The sequence below is a fragment of the Octodon degus genome, unplaced genomic scaffold, assembly GCF_000260255.1.
Source record: "Octodon degus isolate 3935 unplaced genomic scaffold, OctDeg1.0 scaffold00146, whole genome shotgun sequence".
NCBI lineage: Eukaryota > Metazoa > Chordata > Mammalia > Rodentia > Octodontidae > Octodon > Octodon degus.
Genome location: NW_004524722.1, coordinates 2,494,016 through 2,509,816, shown reverse-complemented (window position 1 = coordinate 2,509,816; position 15,801 = coordinate 2,494,016). Strand labels below are relative to the sequence as shown.

Here is a 15,801-nt window from a genome sequence, read left to right as displayed (position 1 = left end):
CACTTCCTCCAGGCAGCCTCCTTATTGCTACAACTCTCAGGTCCTTCTTTTCGGGCCACAGTCTCTGCCAGCCACTGTATCCTCTCCCTACTCCATGCCCAGGCCTCCCCATCTTCCATGAACCCCTAAGACCCCATCATATGGTCCAGGGTAGCACAGGGTGTATCCCAACAGGCTTACAACTCCACAAAATTTCCAAATAGCCCCATGAGGGAGGGTTGATAGAAAGAAATAGATTTATTCTCATGTACAAAGCGGTCAGCCCACAGGACCACATACAACAGGTGCACAGAGTCCTAGAAAAATGCATACCTCTAAAGGCAACTCAGAGTAGGTAAGGCAGGTGGCCCCTCCCTGCCCACAACACACACACACACACACACACACACACACACACACACACCAAAATAGAAGAGAGAAGCCAATGGCCAGGCTGACCCAAGAGGCCTAGGGCACAGATGGATGTGGCCTTGGAGGGAAGAGAGGTCCTACTGGGGTGAGGCCAGGTCCCTCTCGGGCTGTAGGGGTGGGAGAGGGGCTCAGGCCAGTGGGGACACTCAGTGGACACTAAGGGGTTCAGGGTTGGGCTCTCTGTGCTCTAGGGTGGCAGAGACAACCCACAGCCTCTGCTGGGATGCCACAGAGACACAGAGGTTTCAGCTAACAGGAGTCTCTGAAAAAGGATTGTCTCACCTCCTGTTTTGCCTCTGTAGGAAAAAGGACTTATCCAGAGTCACACAGCCAGGAGGAAACACTGCCAACACACCAGGACTGCCCCCAGCCTGGGGAGCTTTCCTGCCCACCATTCCCATCTTCTTTCTGCCTGAGTCCCTAGTGTGCGGAGCTGCCCCTCGGGGCCACTGTGTGCCCCAGAGCCAACCCACAGAAGCAGAGGGAGGTCTGTAGGGGCACCTTTGCCCCATGACTGGTGTTGTCCTCTAGCAGAACTGGTGACTGTTCCCACCCTCTGCTCACGTAGATGTCCCACTTTCCGCCTCTGTGGGGATCCTGGACACCCCAGAGGACAGGGCCTGCCAAGGAAAGGGTACAGATCTGGTAGGGCAGGGAGGGGACACAGAAGGAACCCTCCTGACTGCTCAGAGAAAGCATGGCTTGAGGAGGACTTTCCAGGGTGTGGTCAGAGGTGCAGAGTGGGGCCCCTGACACCCTTGCACTCTTAGAGGACAAATGACAAAGTTTCAGTAACTGGAAGTCTTGCTTCTATTCCCTAGACAGGAAAGCTGAGGCCCAGGAGGGTCAAGATGTCCCCAGGGTCATATGGTGCATCTTGTCTAGAGCCAAGACCCATGGCTCTGGTTCCCAGTGCCCTGCATCACACCAGTGGAGGGTTGTGGGACAAGAGCTGGGCAGGGAGGGTCCCAGGAAGGGGTCACTCAGCGTCAAGGCTGCAGCAGCCATTGACGGGGGCCCTGGTGCCATCCAGATCGGGCACCTCATACTCCTCATCCAAGAAGTCCAGTGAGTTGTTGCTTGGGAGGCCGCGGATGGTGAACTTGTGGGACACCTTGGTCCAGTGCTCACGGTTGGAGGCCACACGTTCATACAGTTCTGCCGCCTTGGGGAACAAGTCCTGCAACAGCCTGGGGGTGCACAGCTCAGGGTGAGAGATCAGAAATCAAAGTGTGGACTGCAAAAAAGAGGGGGGACTGCACCACAGGCAGAACTTCCACAGGAGTTGGAGCCATGGGACTGGCACAGGAAAGCACTCTAGTGGTTTCTCTACTGGGGACCAAGGATGAAGTCAAGGACCCAGCCAGGCACAAAGCAGGAGACAGCTGTACACATGGAACTGGACAAGCATGAACTCAGCACCTACGTCAACTGTGATGGCTGTGGCTGCCACCTGGAGGTCCTTGAAGATGTGGCCCACTGGGCATGGTCCCCAGACATACCATGAGCTCACTTACTTGTAGATGGGCATTGCGATGTGCTCCATGAAACTGATCTGCAGCTCAGGGATGTAGGCCTTCTCCCGGTCCATCATCTCCATCGGCCTGTTGCCCATGGCTTTCTCCTGAAGGCATCAAGACAGCAGCCTGCCCTGCCAGCCCAGGCCAGGAACCCTCCCCGCAACCTGGAGGTCCTGAGGTCACCATGTACATACCAAGTCTCCCTGGGAGAAGAATTCTTTGTAGATCAACTCCTGAAAGGTAACACTCTCATCACACATCCTGTGGGTGGCCGTGCAAGCCCGTCCTCAGGACTTCCAGGAGGCCCTATAATTCAGTCTCACTCAGGGCCTGACTTGCTAGCCCCCGTTTGGCCACTGGAGGACGCTTGACTGCATGGAGTGGCTGGTTCTGGCCAACCCTCCACAACCACGGACGCACTACATGACCCTGTGCAAGCCTGTGCCCCTCTCCAATTCTTCTTGAAATGGTCTAGGTTTCTGTCTCCCCAGAATACAGCCAGGCTGAGCCCAGCATAAAGAAGGTGTTCAGGCTGGTCAGAGCATGCAACCTGTGCCTTCCCAAGGTGGGGGACACTTACGGCAATCTTTCTGGTGGTCTTCCAGCCCTTGGTCTGGTCAGAGAGGTCACAAGAGGTCATTAGGAGGCAAAGGAGGAGTCTGTGGTGCTGCTTGTTGGTTCGGTCGTAGCCCACTGTTGGGGGAAAGATGAGGTCAAAGAGAAGGGTCCAGCCTCCTCCTCCCTTTGAGGAAAAGGCCTTGAGTGGGCCAGGGAATTGGCAGTGCTGATGGGTCCAGGGGCCAGTGCTCGTCTTCCTGGAGGAGCTGTGCCACCAGGGAAAGGCTGGTGTTGGAAGGGTAGGAGTCTGAAGCCCAGAGAATGTGCCCCAGGGACCTTCCCTCTCCAGCCCAGAGGCACAGAGGGTGGGCACCTTCAGCCATCTTCTGGAGGTCCTTGAAGATGCGGAGGTGGTGGGCCAGGTCTGTGGCCAAAATGATGTCCCTCATCAGGTCCAGCATGCGCTGATAGTCCTGGGGCAGACCAGGGAATGGTGTCATGGCTACCGAAGGGCACCTCCCAACCCCCACCCCAGAAGAGCCCCCTTGGCTCCTTCTGCAGGCTCAGCCAGCTTCCAGACTGCCACTCCTTAGCCCCATTCCCCAGGCCATCACCTTCCGGGAGAAGTGATCAAAGATGTTGCAGCCGTGAGTGTTGAGGATGGCGATGGCTTGAGCAAAGTGGTGCCTCTGCGGAGAGAGGAGAGTGGCCCTGCCAGCGCTGGCTGTGGGCTCTGCAGAGCTGGCAGAAAGGGGAGCCAGGGGTCCTAGCTTCCTCTCTGAGCTCTGTTTCCACCCTCTGTGTGACCTGGGCCAGTCCCTGGCTGGCTTCCTGCCTCAGATTCCTCAGCTGCCACATGGAAACACCCAGAAGGTAAGCTTGGTGTTCCAATCTTGGGCCTCACAGATTGGAAAATTTTCAAATAATCCCTTAAAATCCTAGACACTAATTCATGCAGAAAACATTTGTTTGCTGACAAGGAGAGGCAGTGATGGGGCGAGGGCAAGGCCCTGTCTCTTGATGCTGAAGGGCTGTCAATTGGAGAGGAGCAGGCTCATCCCTGGGAACAGAGGGCACAACCACGGCTGCCACCAGACCTCCTGGGAGAGAGGAAGACTTGCATGCCTCTTGGGGGGTTGTGCAAGCAGGGGTAGCCTCTAGCCCTGTGTGCAGGAGGCAGCTTGGGGCAAGGTCATCTTTGAAGCCCTCAGCCATAATCTATGTCCCTGGCCCAAGGAGCCCCAGGGTGTGGAGGGCAGAGCCGCACCCAACCATCGAAGGCAAAGCTGAGTGTGACAACATGGAACCCCATGGAGCTGCTCCCAGATGGCCAAAGGGAACCATGCCAGACCCAAGTGCTCCCTTGCAAACTGGGCCCCAGTGACCCCTATGGTACCCCCTTACCCTGTCTGTAACTGCACCTTCCAGACCCCTCCTGAGAAACGAGGGGATGTGCACGGGGGGGGGGGTGCAACTCCAGCAGGCTGTCTGGAGAGCACACTTTGGGACAGGAGCTAGACAACTGTCTAATGGTAAGTCACTGGCCTTGGGGGTGAGGAGGACCCGGTCTTGGGCAGAATGGCCGTACCTCCATGACGGAGCCCTCGGAGCTGTAGAGCGCAGCCAGCACAGATTTCTGCAAGAGCCCAGAAAACTCTGGTCACTCCTGACGCCATGCCCAGTGCCTGCCATGGCTGAGGCTCAGCACTGGCCTGCTCTCCCTCAAGCCGGGAGAGACGGGGCTCCCAGACACCCCAGGGACAGTCCCCTCCGTAAAGAGGGCGGGCTCTCACCGAGGCCACCTGGAAGGAGTTGTTTGTGCCTCTGTGATCCAGATCGTGACACATGCAGGAAACGAACAAGGCAAAGATCTCGATGTCCCTGGTTGGGAGACAGAAGGGGAGCTTGTCCACACCTCCCTCTCTGGGACCCCCGAGGAAGGACAGCTGGATGAGATGTCCAGCCAGGACTCCTGGCTCTCCTTCCTGGACAGAGACACTGATCTGGAGTGTGACTGCCCTGGCAGGGGTCAGGGACAGGTTCACTGCTGCCGACTGTGTGGTGGTGAGCAGTCTCCTTGGAAAGTGGGGCCACAGAGCCTGCCTCCCGGGGCTTCTGGGAGGACCCATGAGTGATGCAGTTGAGGGCCTGCCACCCAGGAGCTGCCTCCTGCCTTGAGGGTGAGGAGGGGGAATCTAAGCTGCTGCCAGGGGTAGGGATGGCATGGCCACTCACTCGAGGTAGTTGGTCAGCTCCAGGTTCTTATAGAGCAGGTAGCAGAAGTGGGACACAGAAAAGGCATGCATCCAGTTGTGGTAAGGGGGATCCCGATAGCCCTTCTTCACCATCAAACAGAACCTGGGGCAACAGGAACCCAGCAGAAAGGCCTCAACAACTCCGCTGCCTCCTCCTCTTTCTCCTCTTCCTCCTCTTTCTTCTCCTCCTCCCCCACCTCCAGGAAGCCCTCCAGCTCTGCCCTGCCCCATTTTGTTACTCACAATCCTAATACCTGACAATTGCCTCTCACTCAAGTCCTCCCCACCCCCACAAGGCTGGTCCTCCCCTGTCGTCCTCAGAGAGATGCCAGAAGGTTGGGTACAATGGATAGGAGAGTAGAGGACAGGTGACAGATAATGGGATGGTCTGTGCTGAGGGAACAGCTCGAGGGACATACCTGGCCAGGGTCGGGCAGTCAATTTTGTAGTTGTTGATGAAATTCATGTCCTGCAGCATGCTTAAGATGGCCTAGGAAGAGAAGGGCTCATGGGGGTCTTCTTGGAGCCCCACATTCAAATCCTTTGAGTTTTAGAACTTTAAACCAGAAGACTATAGCATAGTTGAATCAAGCACTTTTAAGACACCTCAAGGATCTACGAACTGAAAACTCTTGCAATGAAACTATAGAAAAACAGAGCAGAGACTAGAAACCCCAAGGCCACAATGCCCAGGGCACTGTAGCTCTGGAGAAGCTCTGCGGACTATACAGGCAGCCCGGGGTGGCCCCACGGCACGGCGATGGCAGAGCGCATGCCCACTCTTGCTCTGCAGGAGCCTCACAGCCCTCCTATTGACCCCATCTCCCGTGGAGTTCTTATGCACACCTAACTTCCACCTCTGGCTACATGCACTACACCTCTTCAGTCATGCAGAAGAGGATCAGCTCACCATGGAAGTATCATCCTCAGGCAGAGAGCGAGGGGTGTAGGTAAAATTGGCAAAGTTGGAGTCGATGGCAGCCACAGGCTGGATGCCATCATGGAGGAGTTTGGTATATTCATCGTCAGAGACCTAGAAGGGCCCAGCCACAGCATTACACTCGGCCTCCTCCTATCCACTCTCCTTACCTTCCAATTCCCATGACAGTTGTGGGGGTCCCCACAGTCAGGCTCCCATTCCATGGACTACCACTGGGCAGGGCACCACCCTCCCCTCCCAGCCTTCCAGCCTTCCAGCCTCCCAGCCTCTCTTCAGCACCCTCTCTGCAAACCTTTCAACCATGGTGGCCTTTCATAGACACTAACCCTAGCATTCCTTCTCTTGGGAGACCTTCCTGTGTCTAACCTCAGTCCTCCCACTACAATTTCGAGCTCATTCACAGAGTCTGAGACCCTTCAGTTTGAAACACAGATGAAAGGAGATGTTCACACGAACACTGATTATCACATACTCTGGACTAAGGCATGGGACAGGTCTTCTGACACAAGGCCTAAGAGTAGGCTGCTTAGCAGCCATCAGGCAGCCCGCCATACCCAAGGAAGTGGGGAAAGTCCTGGGCTGGCTCCCCAGCCTGCAGTAATTCCCAAGATTGGGCTCATTCCCTGGACATGGTGAACACAATGCTGACCCATGTTCTGCCCTGGGTGGAGTCCTGCAGCTACTTCCAGCTTTAGGGCTGAATTGAGAAAAAACCTAGAGGCAGGTGTTGCTCTAGGTCTGCCTTCTCACCCCCCAGGGTGGAGCAATCCAAAAGCCCCAGCTAGCTGCTCCTGGGCCACTGAGGACTCCGGAAGGCAGGGTAGGAGTGTAGAGGAGATGTGGCCCTGGGACCCCGAGAAGGACAGAAGCTCCACAAAACCTCACCTTCATGTGGTACATCATCATCTCGTTGGCTAGGTGGCTGCGGTACTGGGCCTCGTTTACCTTCTTGTATAGGAGAGACTGGAGAGAGAGGGAAAGGTGGGTCTACAGTGAAACACTGTATTGACTGACTTTATAGGCATTAAGCATCTTATCCTATTTAAGAAGAATTAAAATGGCCTTTGCTAATAAAGACATTGATTTAACGTTTAAAAAAAAAAAGAAAAAAAGAAACACTGTGAAGGCCTCAGAAAGACATGGAACTGGGGCAAAGGGCTTGACAGAAGCTCCCTTCCTTACCCACTAGGGCCCCAATCTGAGCCTTTGGGCTTCAACCCCAAGTACAAGCCCCATAGCACTCCACATCCCTCCTGAGCCCACCTCCAGTCTGGGTGGTGGACACTCAGGCTCATGACAAGAAAAGAGAAGGGGGCAGTGTCAGGGGCTGGGCTCCCAGGCCAGAGCTGCCACCAGGCTCGCACAATGAGATCCAACACTGGCTGAAGAGAAGCTAGCCAGAGACTTAGATAAGAGCTGCTTCCAGGGGAGAGGGAGAGATTTTGGCAACCAAGGTTTTTCATGGTCCTGGAAGGCTGAGTGGACAGGGCAGGAAATACTATGCCCAATTTTCAGATGGAACTGAACCCAGAGGAGGCCAGCACATGCCCACAGCTGCGCAGCACCCTGGCCCCAGGGCTCTCGGTCCCAGCCCTAGCCACGGAGCACAGAACAAAGCAAGGAGATCCAGGAGACACTGCAGAACTTGGTCCCACATAGCCCACCCCGACCCTCCCCTTACATGTGCGATGCTGATGCCACAGTAGATGGAGAAGGCAGTGGCCAAGTCTTCATCGAACTTGCTGAACCAGGGCCCATTGATCTTGTTAACCAGCTCTGCCACACCAATGACCTCTGGGCAAGAGAGCAGAACGAAGAATGACCGACTGCTGGAAGAGCAGATCACAACTCTCCTGGAGGAGCCCAGGGAAACTGTCTTCCCTGGATTCCTTTCTTTATTCTTTTTTTCAGTAGTAGAGATTGGACTCAAAGCCTTCACATTGTGCTACATCCCCAGCTATTTTTATTTTGAGACAGGATGTTGCTAAATTGCCCAGGCTGGGCTTAAACTTGTGATCCTCCTGCCTCAGCCTCCCAGAATGCTGGAATTACAGGCTTGAGCCACCACTCCTAGCCCCAGCGATTCTTCAGGGAATATCCTACTCCTAGGAAACTCAGCTCAGGGACCCTTGGGGGATGGAAGAGAGTTGTGACCTGACACTGTACACACACACACACACACACACACACACACACACACACACACACACGCCAGCTCAGCCCTGCCCCCATGCCAAGAGCTCGCACCCTGGTTCTCATTCTTGATGGGAAAGCAAAGGATGTTGCGTGTGCGGAAGCCAGTGCTGTCATCCACACCACGGTAGAAAAGTGGGTGGGCATACGCATCCGGGATGTTCAGGATCTGACCGGTGGTCGCCACATGGCCTGCGATGCCCTGATCAGCTGGGATGCGGATCTCATAGCTCTGAAGAGGCCGGGATGGAGAAGAGAGGAAGTTAGCAGACCAGGCACAGAGGAGACCAGCAGATGTAGGGCCTGCTCCCCAGCACACTCCCTGGGCCCCCAGACCACACACACCGACTCTCTCTCTCTCTCTCTCTCTCTCTTTCTCTCTCTCTCTCTCTCACCTCGTCATCCACCACACCTCCATCAAACACCTTGGCCACCAGCTCGTTCTGATCCAGCAGGAACACGGAGCAGCTGTGGGAGCAAAAGATTGGTCCACAGGGATGTCCACATCTCTCCCACCACCCCCCTTGGTGGAAGCCGAATTTCTGAGCCCCTGCAGGAGGGCAGAGACAAGAGCCACCCAGGGTTAACTGACTCTCGGCATTCTTGCACTCAGAATTTTTCTGAGCGCCTACAATGGGCCAGGCACTATGCTAGGAGATGGGAGCAAAGCTAGCCCTGCCCCTGGTGTCAGTGGTGCTTACAGTCTAGTGAGGAAGACGGAGAGGAAACAAAGGATCAGCCAAAGGGTGGTGATGGGACCCCATGGGAAAGCTGGGGAGGAGGGAGGAAAAGAGGGCAGGAGGACTGAGGCCCGGAGCCTCCTTTGTTCCTTCCCCTGTGGCTTTGCTCACATTTCTGCATTGCTGAGGTTTCTGGCCTCTGTGATGATCTCTTGGAGCAGGACAGAGACATCGTCTGAGGGAGAGAAAAATGCAGGCAGAGGTGAGACCAGGCTGCAGGGATGAGGCCAGCCCTCTGTGTTGCCTTCCTAACAGCCAAGCGTGGAGGAGGGCAGTGTACTCACCCAGGTGAGTGAAGAGATTCTTTGCCACTTGGAGAAGAGCCTGGGATGGAGGAGATTGGAGACTGGGTTGGGTGGGGGGTTACTCTACCCAGCCCCCAGCTTCGATACCCCTAGGAAGTTCTCTAACTTCCCCTGGGACTCTGGGCAGATTGGAAACGTCAATGACTGTACATCACTTGGCTACTAAGTACAACGTTCACCTTTAGCTCTCGTGCCCAGATGTGTCTGTAATGACCATATTGAACACTAGAGGGCAATGGCACACAGGGCCTGTAGCTTGTGGTGCTGGGCCTGAGGAATCCACCGACCTCCTTAGCAGGAGGGCTCCAGGTCACTAGGTCACCTATCCTGTGGCCACGCCCCCGGGTGGGTGGATCTTTAGGGCCAGAGCTAGGTGAGCAGGGTGAGTGGGCCCCAGGAGGGGCTCGAGGCACACAACTCACCTGGCACTCACACTTGAGCTTCTGCTCCTTCTGGAAGGCCAGGGTGCTGGTGAGCACCGTGCCCGTGTAGTGGAAGCAGTGCTGGATCACATGCTCATCCTGGCCCGTGAACCTGGAGGAGAGGCTTGGGGTCACTGGACAGGGAAGGCGACACAGGCTTCTCTTCCCATTTCTCCTTCCTTTCACACCACCAGGAAGCCAGCCATGATGCTCCATAATTGGGGCTGCTCTGTTGTCTGCCTCCCCCCTCAGACTGGGGGTTCCCTGACCAAAATGTAGATTCCTCCTCTGGCTGTTACTGTGTTTCTGTTTTTGAAACAGGTCTTGCCATGTTGATCTCGAACTCCTAAACAATCCTCCTGCCTCAGCATCTCCAGGAGTTGAAAGTACAGGCATAAAATGGCCAGAGGGGTTTACCCAGCCCTATGCTGAGAGCCCTTCTCTGGACTGACGCTCACCCAGGCCAGAGCTCTGCTGTCTTCCTGGTGCTCTCCAGCTTTGAGGAAGAGCAGTGCCAGGAAAGGGAAACAAGATTGGACATCAACATGGCTTTAAATAAGCCAAAATGGGTGACAGAGTCAGTGATCACCAGTGCCTCACCAGCAGCAGCTGCCAGGGTGTATCAGCCCCCTTAATCCCAGCCTTGCACTGAAAACTGTTCAGCTTCCCACTGCTGGAACAGTAGCCCCTGACCAGTCCCTTTCTGGCACCGATGCCCAAGTGGACAGATCCCTGTCCTGCCTCTAGCTGCGTCTCCCAATCCACATTACTCCTGCCCCTAACTCACAAGTCTCCTCCCAGCTTGTTGAAGCCACAGGCCAAGGCCACCACTTGGCCACTAGCTCGACTGATGACAGGGACACAGAGCATGGTCTGCAGCTCACAGCCCAGCATGTTCTGCAGCTGCTTCACATCCTCCTGCAAAGGAAGGCGGGGCAGGGTGGCAGGGTAAGGAAGGAGAGAATGACTATTTCCCTCCCCAGATCTCCTACATGCTGCAAAATCCTGTGCAAGAGGACAGGAAGTTTCAAGGTCCCTCGGTCTTGTGTCCATTTCTAGCCTGCCCTGGCTTTGAGATCTCGAGTGGGGGGATTCTCCCCTTCCCCTCGCCTGGCTCAGCCTGGCCATGGCTTACAGAGGTGAGGTCCTGCAGCTGGATGGACTTCTTGTCTTCCACCACTTGGCCCAGACGTCCCATTGTCAGCTGGAGAGTGAGGAAAGGCTGAGTCAAGGCCTGGCTTTCCCCAGCTTGGGGAATCTGAACCCATCCCCACTCCTTAAGTCTGGAAATGTCAACACTTTTCAGTCAGTGGATGGAGCCAAATTGGAAATTAGAGAATTTGGGGGTCTTTTTTAACTAGAAGAGAGATAAACAGATTTTGAGGCTTTTCGCTGCTCTCAACAGCATGTGACAGCTTCATATCTAGAAATATTCCAACAGAAGTGAGCTGGTCCCAAGTAAGATAAGAGGCTTCTCTTACAGGAGCTGGATCATGAGGTACTGTGATACCTGGTAACATTTCTAAGTAGATCCCAAGATCCAAAGTAATTCTACCAAATTTCAAGAGACTCTGGAGAACCCAATCCCTCTGAGAAGGTCTTATAATTTCCTGATGGGTCTTAAGTGTCCCTGCGACTCCCTGGGGACAGCTCAGGAGACAGATACAGGACTCACAGGAAAGCTGATCTCTTCTCCCAGCACTTTATCTCCGATGACCTGGAGGACCAAGAGGTGGGGACTGGTTAGTTAGTGGAAAGGCAGACACAGGTCCCTCTCCACTACCTCCCCGATGGACCTGGGCTCTCACTTTGCAGGAAAGCTGTAGATTGTCCTCTGACACCAGCAGGAGGCAGCAGTGGGATGCCTGGGTCTCCTGCTGCAGCTGAGAGGGGGACAGACAGAGACGTGCTGATCGCAAATCTGGAGTCACCCGCACCCCCCACCCTTTGGCCTCACTTGCTACTTCGGGCTAGTGGAGGAAGGAGGAGGGGTGAGACCTTGCGCTCTGAATAGGGCGGAAGGGCTCCATGGGATGCTGACCCCTGGAGGGAGGCATGGCTCGGAAGTAGACTGGAGGGGCTCAGGAACTCACGTATTGGAGGACTTTGAGCTGCAGCAAAGTGGCATCCAGGTCGTAGAGTTCGCCTACAAGCGCGGGGCGGAGTTAGTCCAGACTAGCCTGGGTGACCACGTCCCTCAGGCACCGCCTAGTTCCAGGTTTTGCAAGGTCCCGCCCCTCCCTGCCTCCCTTCTGCGCTCTCACCGGGCCCCGCCCCTTTCAGGCCCCTCCCCCCTTAGGTTCCTCCGCTACAAGTTCGACCCGGCACCCCCCTCAGGGCCTTCCCAGGCTGGGTGCTCACCGCACAGTTGTAAGATCTTGCGGTCCTGGTCTGTGTACGCTACCTCGCCATTCAGGTCTTCTGCCGCCTCAGTCGGGGTCTTCTGGCTCGCTCCGGAGCCCGCGCCAGGCCCGCGCTGCTGCAGGGCCTGCACCCTCCGCAGGGCCACCAGGGTCTGGGGTGGGCCAAGGGGTCAGCGGGTCACAGGCCCACTCCACCCCCTTTACCCCGCGCGCCAACCGCTCGAAGCCTACCAGGATTTGCCCAAGCTGCTCCCTCTGCCTGCTGTGCCTGTCGTCCTGCCCCGGTTCCCTACTACTTAACGCTAGCTTAGCTCAAGTGACTACCCACCCTCCTGAGGGCTCCTGCTGTTCCTACACGTCGCCGGGACATGAACTAGTTCCACAAACTATGCGTATAGGACTTGTCTCTACCCCTAGCCCTACATTTCTTCCAAGGTAGGACAAGGTCAGATTTCTGTCTTTAGTACGCGTGAGATCTTCGAGCACAATCCTAAAATCTCAGACAGAAAAAGTACTTCAGCGTCATTAGGCAGTCAGTCTTTCCTAAGTACATACAAGTACTTGACCTCCCTCGCCACTGTCTAGAGACATCAGTGCTACTGTTCTCCCACTTTTGATGTGAAACGAATTTAGAGAGGTTAAGCGACTGGCTCAGGATCGCCCAGCTCAAATGTGGAAGAGCTGAACTGGAGCCAGGTCTGCCCGGCTCCTGGTCATCTTCACACCAAGCCTTCTGCAGTCCCATCTCCCGTGGCCCTACCCCACTCACATGCTTCTCCACTGCCTGCAGGCTCCACTCCTCACTGTCACTCAGCTGGCCACAGTGCACCTGAAGGGATGGGAGGAGAAAGCCACCTGTGACCCCTCCCAGCCTGTCCCTGCCAGCCTGTGTGCTCAGCGCACAGGGACCTCCGCTCCAACACACATACTCCAGCCTGTGACCATGAAGACAACTTCAAGAAAATCCCCTCCCACAGAAAGCCTTCCAAGACAGATCCAAGGAGGGGAACTTTCTGCCTCCGCCCATCACTTCACATCAGCAGAATGCCATAGCTGGGCTGATCACTGTCCCAGTGGAGAGACAGACCTTTGGCCATGGTGACTGCTCCCTCACAGAGCCCTGCAGGCCATGATTTTAGAATTGGGGGTATTGGCCTCAGCTTCCCAACTCCGCTCTTTCTGAATTAACATTTGAGCTGCCCCTCTATCTGTGGCAAAGAAAAGGATCCAACAAGATGAATCTGCTAGGACATGGGGAGTGCAGGTGGACAGACGGACAAACAGATGGGATGCTCTGCATTGCCTGTGATTCTTGCCACCTGAGGCAGGCTTCTACCTGGCAGTTGAGGCAAGGCCCAAATAGGTTGAGAGCATTGCCTGAGGTCAGGAAAGTTGCAGTTAGGAGAGCTCCACCCGCTACCCCTACTTCCCTTCCAGATCTGCTCTCACAGCACCCCATCATCTTGGTCCTCTCCAGTCACCAAGGCCCCCCTCAGTCTGCTTTCATGCTCTGTAGAGTTTCTTCCTCCACCCTGCCTGGGTGCTTGATGAAGAAAATGGGAAGAGGACGGGGCCCATGGCAGGCCCACCCCCAGAGCATCCCACCTGGGTCACCAGCTTCCTCACCTACTCTAGCAGCTCACCACCTGCAAAGCTCCCCACAGTGCCTGCACTGGGGGCCCCTCCTTCCTCCTGCCCTCCTCTCCCCCCAGGCCTCCACAGCCCCTGCCTGCTTCTGCTCTGGGTCCCCTGCCAGGAGCAGATGGGGAGGAGGAGACCAGCAGGTTCCAGAAAGCTCATGGGGTGGGGGCAGGATGAGGGTGAGTGGGGGATGTGCCTGGAGGAGGCACGGAACCTCATACCTGAGGAGGGAAAGGACAGATGGCCTGGGCCATGCAGCCAAGCAAGGAAGCATCTGGACGGCGCCCTGCATGGACAGGACAAGCAGAGCCATAGGGGGACCCTCCAGGCAGGAGGCTGTCTTGGTGGCACTGAGTGGCAAGTACGTGGTAGAGATAAGGACATAGGCAGGGGTAGAGTCCAGAGTGCCATGGGGGAAAGGCTTTGAGTGCCAGGCTAAGGAATTAGGCTTTAGCCGGAGAGTACTGAAGAGCCATGACAGAATTTAGTATGTGGGGCCCACAGTGTTTGGGGTAGAGGGTGAGTTAGGAAAGTGAGACTGAAGAAGGACCTGAAAGAGATGTGAGTAGCCATGGAGGGTACTGAAGCTTAATTTCTGGCTGAGGCTATCTCTGTGATAGGGGGTTGAGGGGGTTGACAGAAGCGGAGACCAGGGTTTATTTGCATATGATTTACATAGATACGTTGGTATTTTATTGTTAGTACATGGAAGAAGGCATCCTTGATCCTTCCACCTGGACTCCTTTTCAAGCAAAGGAGAAGGTGCAGAATGGGAAACTGAACAAGCCGAGGGGAGGGAAGAAGTCCCCCTACCCTAGCACACAGCCCTCGGCTGCTCAGCTGCCACGTAACCTTACAAAGAACTTCAAGACCCTCGATACACACCTATATTCACTCTCCTAAGAGACACACACATGCAAACACAATGCAATCGCAGACACAAGGACACCCACACTCGGGGCCACTCGAGTTCAGCCATCCACGACCCACACCCTGATGCACAGACACACTCCAGCACACTTGCACGCAGCCTTTGGCACACAGGTGCGCCTGCTCTTGCTCATCAGGGAGGGTGTGTGGGGCTGGGGAAACACTCAGTGGGTACTGGAGCTGGGGAGAAAATTAAAAACCCAGCCCAGCTGCCAATCCCTCATTCTCATACAGTTCAAAGTGGCTAATGGCATGAACACCCATCCACATGCAAGGAGCTGGCGTGGCAGGCACAGCTGGGGTGGAAGAATGGGTCCAAATCAAACACCCAATGCCAGCGACAAAGGAACACCCACTCCTCAAAGGGACTTATTATTCCAGCACTGAAGAACAGAGCCGACTTTCTACACAAAGATTCCGCAATCAAGATGCCTTGAGCTGCAAGCTGCAAAGGCCCAGAACTCTGCTCCACAGCGCTGCACCTGGGTGGCAGCATCCTCAGAGAGCTCGGCTGACTATGGCTTCCTTGGGCCCTGGTGTACTTGCAGAGCTCCCTGTTTTCCTTGCTAGCATTTGCAATCATTTGAAATTTTATCCCCAGTTTGCTTATTTGTTTTACACCCTCCAGACTGTCTGGCCTATGAAGCAGGGCCTGCCTAGCCTGTTTTAGTTACCTCTGTGTTCCCAGAAGCCAGCACCAAGTGGCTGACATTTACTGGGGATTCAACTAGTTCTTCAGCTAATGAGTGGCTGGGTGGATAGATGGATGGATTGATGAAAAGATCCAGAGAGAATAGGGCTTGAAGAAGGAGCGGATGACTCCCAAAAGAACTTCCTTGTGGCACTCCTTCTACCCTCTGCATCCTCTGCACCTTCTGCACCCTCTTCCCTCAGGATCTGGTAGTAGCTGGGGACTCCAGGGAGGCCTGATCTGCCTCTGGGAGGATGTGAGATCCCTTGGCCTAGGGAGCACCTCTCAGATTTCACCTGGGAAGAGGGCGTCCTGGGGGAAGTGCCTTTCTACTGAAGTAAGACGGTGCAGGCTTGGGAGAGCAGCAGATGGTGAATAATCCAAACACACTTAGAGAGCTCACCCTTGTCCAGGGTACCTGAGGAGGTGAGGGGATGGCTGCAGAAAACTGGCTGCCAAAACCCCAGGTAGCATCTTCCTCAACAACACACCCTACACTTCCTCCTCACCAGGATCATGCTCGTGCCCAACATGCCAGTCCCTCACTCCCGGCCTTTGCTCATGGTGTTTCCTTCTCTGCCTGTCAACCTCCTACCACACTCTAAAGCCCCACTCTAAGGCTCCCTCCACTGTGAGGGACCCCTGCTGCTCCAGCCTCTGCCACTGGAGCACCTGTTGGCATCATTTCTGTCATTTGGACTGTGGTAGCCCCAGAGTGTGCTTGCCCTTTCCTCAATCTGCATTTTCTCCTAGAAGGCAGAAACAGGGCCAGGGAGGTGGCTCAGTAGAATTAGCACTTGCCTGGCAAGCACAAGGGCCTGAGTTCAATCCC

At 55.4% G+C, this 15,801-nt stretch overlaps 1 protein-coding gene across 2 annotated transcripts in view; it reads right to left on the bottom strand.

Moving 5' to 3' along the window:
• Positions 1-218: 218 nt before the first annotated feature.
• The window catches only part of Pde2a (phosphodiesterase 2A), a 61,765-nt gene continuing 46,182 nt past the window's right edge, over positions 219-15,801 (bottom strand). For both annotated transcript variants that reach the window (XM_023702052.1, XM_023702051.1), the window contains 25 exons: positions 12,477-12,536; positions 11,706-11,859; positions 11,438-11,490; positions 11,153-11,227; positions 11,020-11,061; positions 10,480-10,548; positions 10,132-10,262; positions 9,345-9,456; positions 8,902-8,941; positions 8,729-8,792; positions 8,273-8,345; positions 7,932-8,109; positions 7,366-7,478; positions 6,570-6,647; positions 5,655-5,777; positions 5,164-5,234; positions 4,725-4,847; positions 4,283-4,370; positions 4,078-4,125; positions 3,104-3,178; positions 2,863-2,962; positions 2,512-2,624; positions 2,126-2,164; positions 1,929-2,035; positions 219-1,601 (listed from right to left, as the gene is read on the bottom strand). In XM_023702052.1, the coding sequence (XP_023557820.1) occupies positions 1,391-1,601; positions 1,929-2,035; positions 2,126-2,164; positions 2,512-2,624; positions 2,863-2,962; positions 3,104-3,178; positions 4,078-4,125; positions 4,283-4,370; positions 4,725-4,847; positions 5,164-5,234; positions 5,655-5,777; positions 6,570-6,647; positions 7,366-7,478; positions 7,932-8,109; positions 8,273-8,345; positions 8,729-8,792; positions 8,902-8,941; positions 9,345-9,456; positions 10,132-10,262; positions 10,480-10,548; positions 11,020-11,061; positions 11,153-11,227; positions 11,438-11,490; positions 11,706-11,859; positions 12,477-12,536 (2,340 nt within the window). In that variant the 3' untranslated portion in view covers positions 219-1,390. The remainder of the gene's footprint in view (positions 1,602-1,928; positions 2,036-2,125; positions 2,165-2,511; positions 2,625-2,862; positions 2,963-3,103; positions 3,179-4,077; positions 4,126-4,282; positions 4,371-4,724; positions 4,848-5,163; positions 5,235-5,654; positions 5,778-6,569; positions 6,648-7,365; positions 7,479-7,931; positions 8,110-8,272; positions 8,346-8,728; positions 8,793-8,901; positions 8,942-9,344; positions 9,457-10,131; positions 10,263-10,479; positions 10,549-11,019; positions 11,062-11,152; positions 11,228-11,437; positions 11,491-11,705; positions 11,860-12,476; positions 12,537-15,801) is intronic.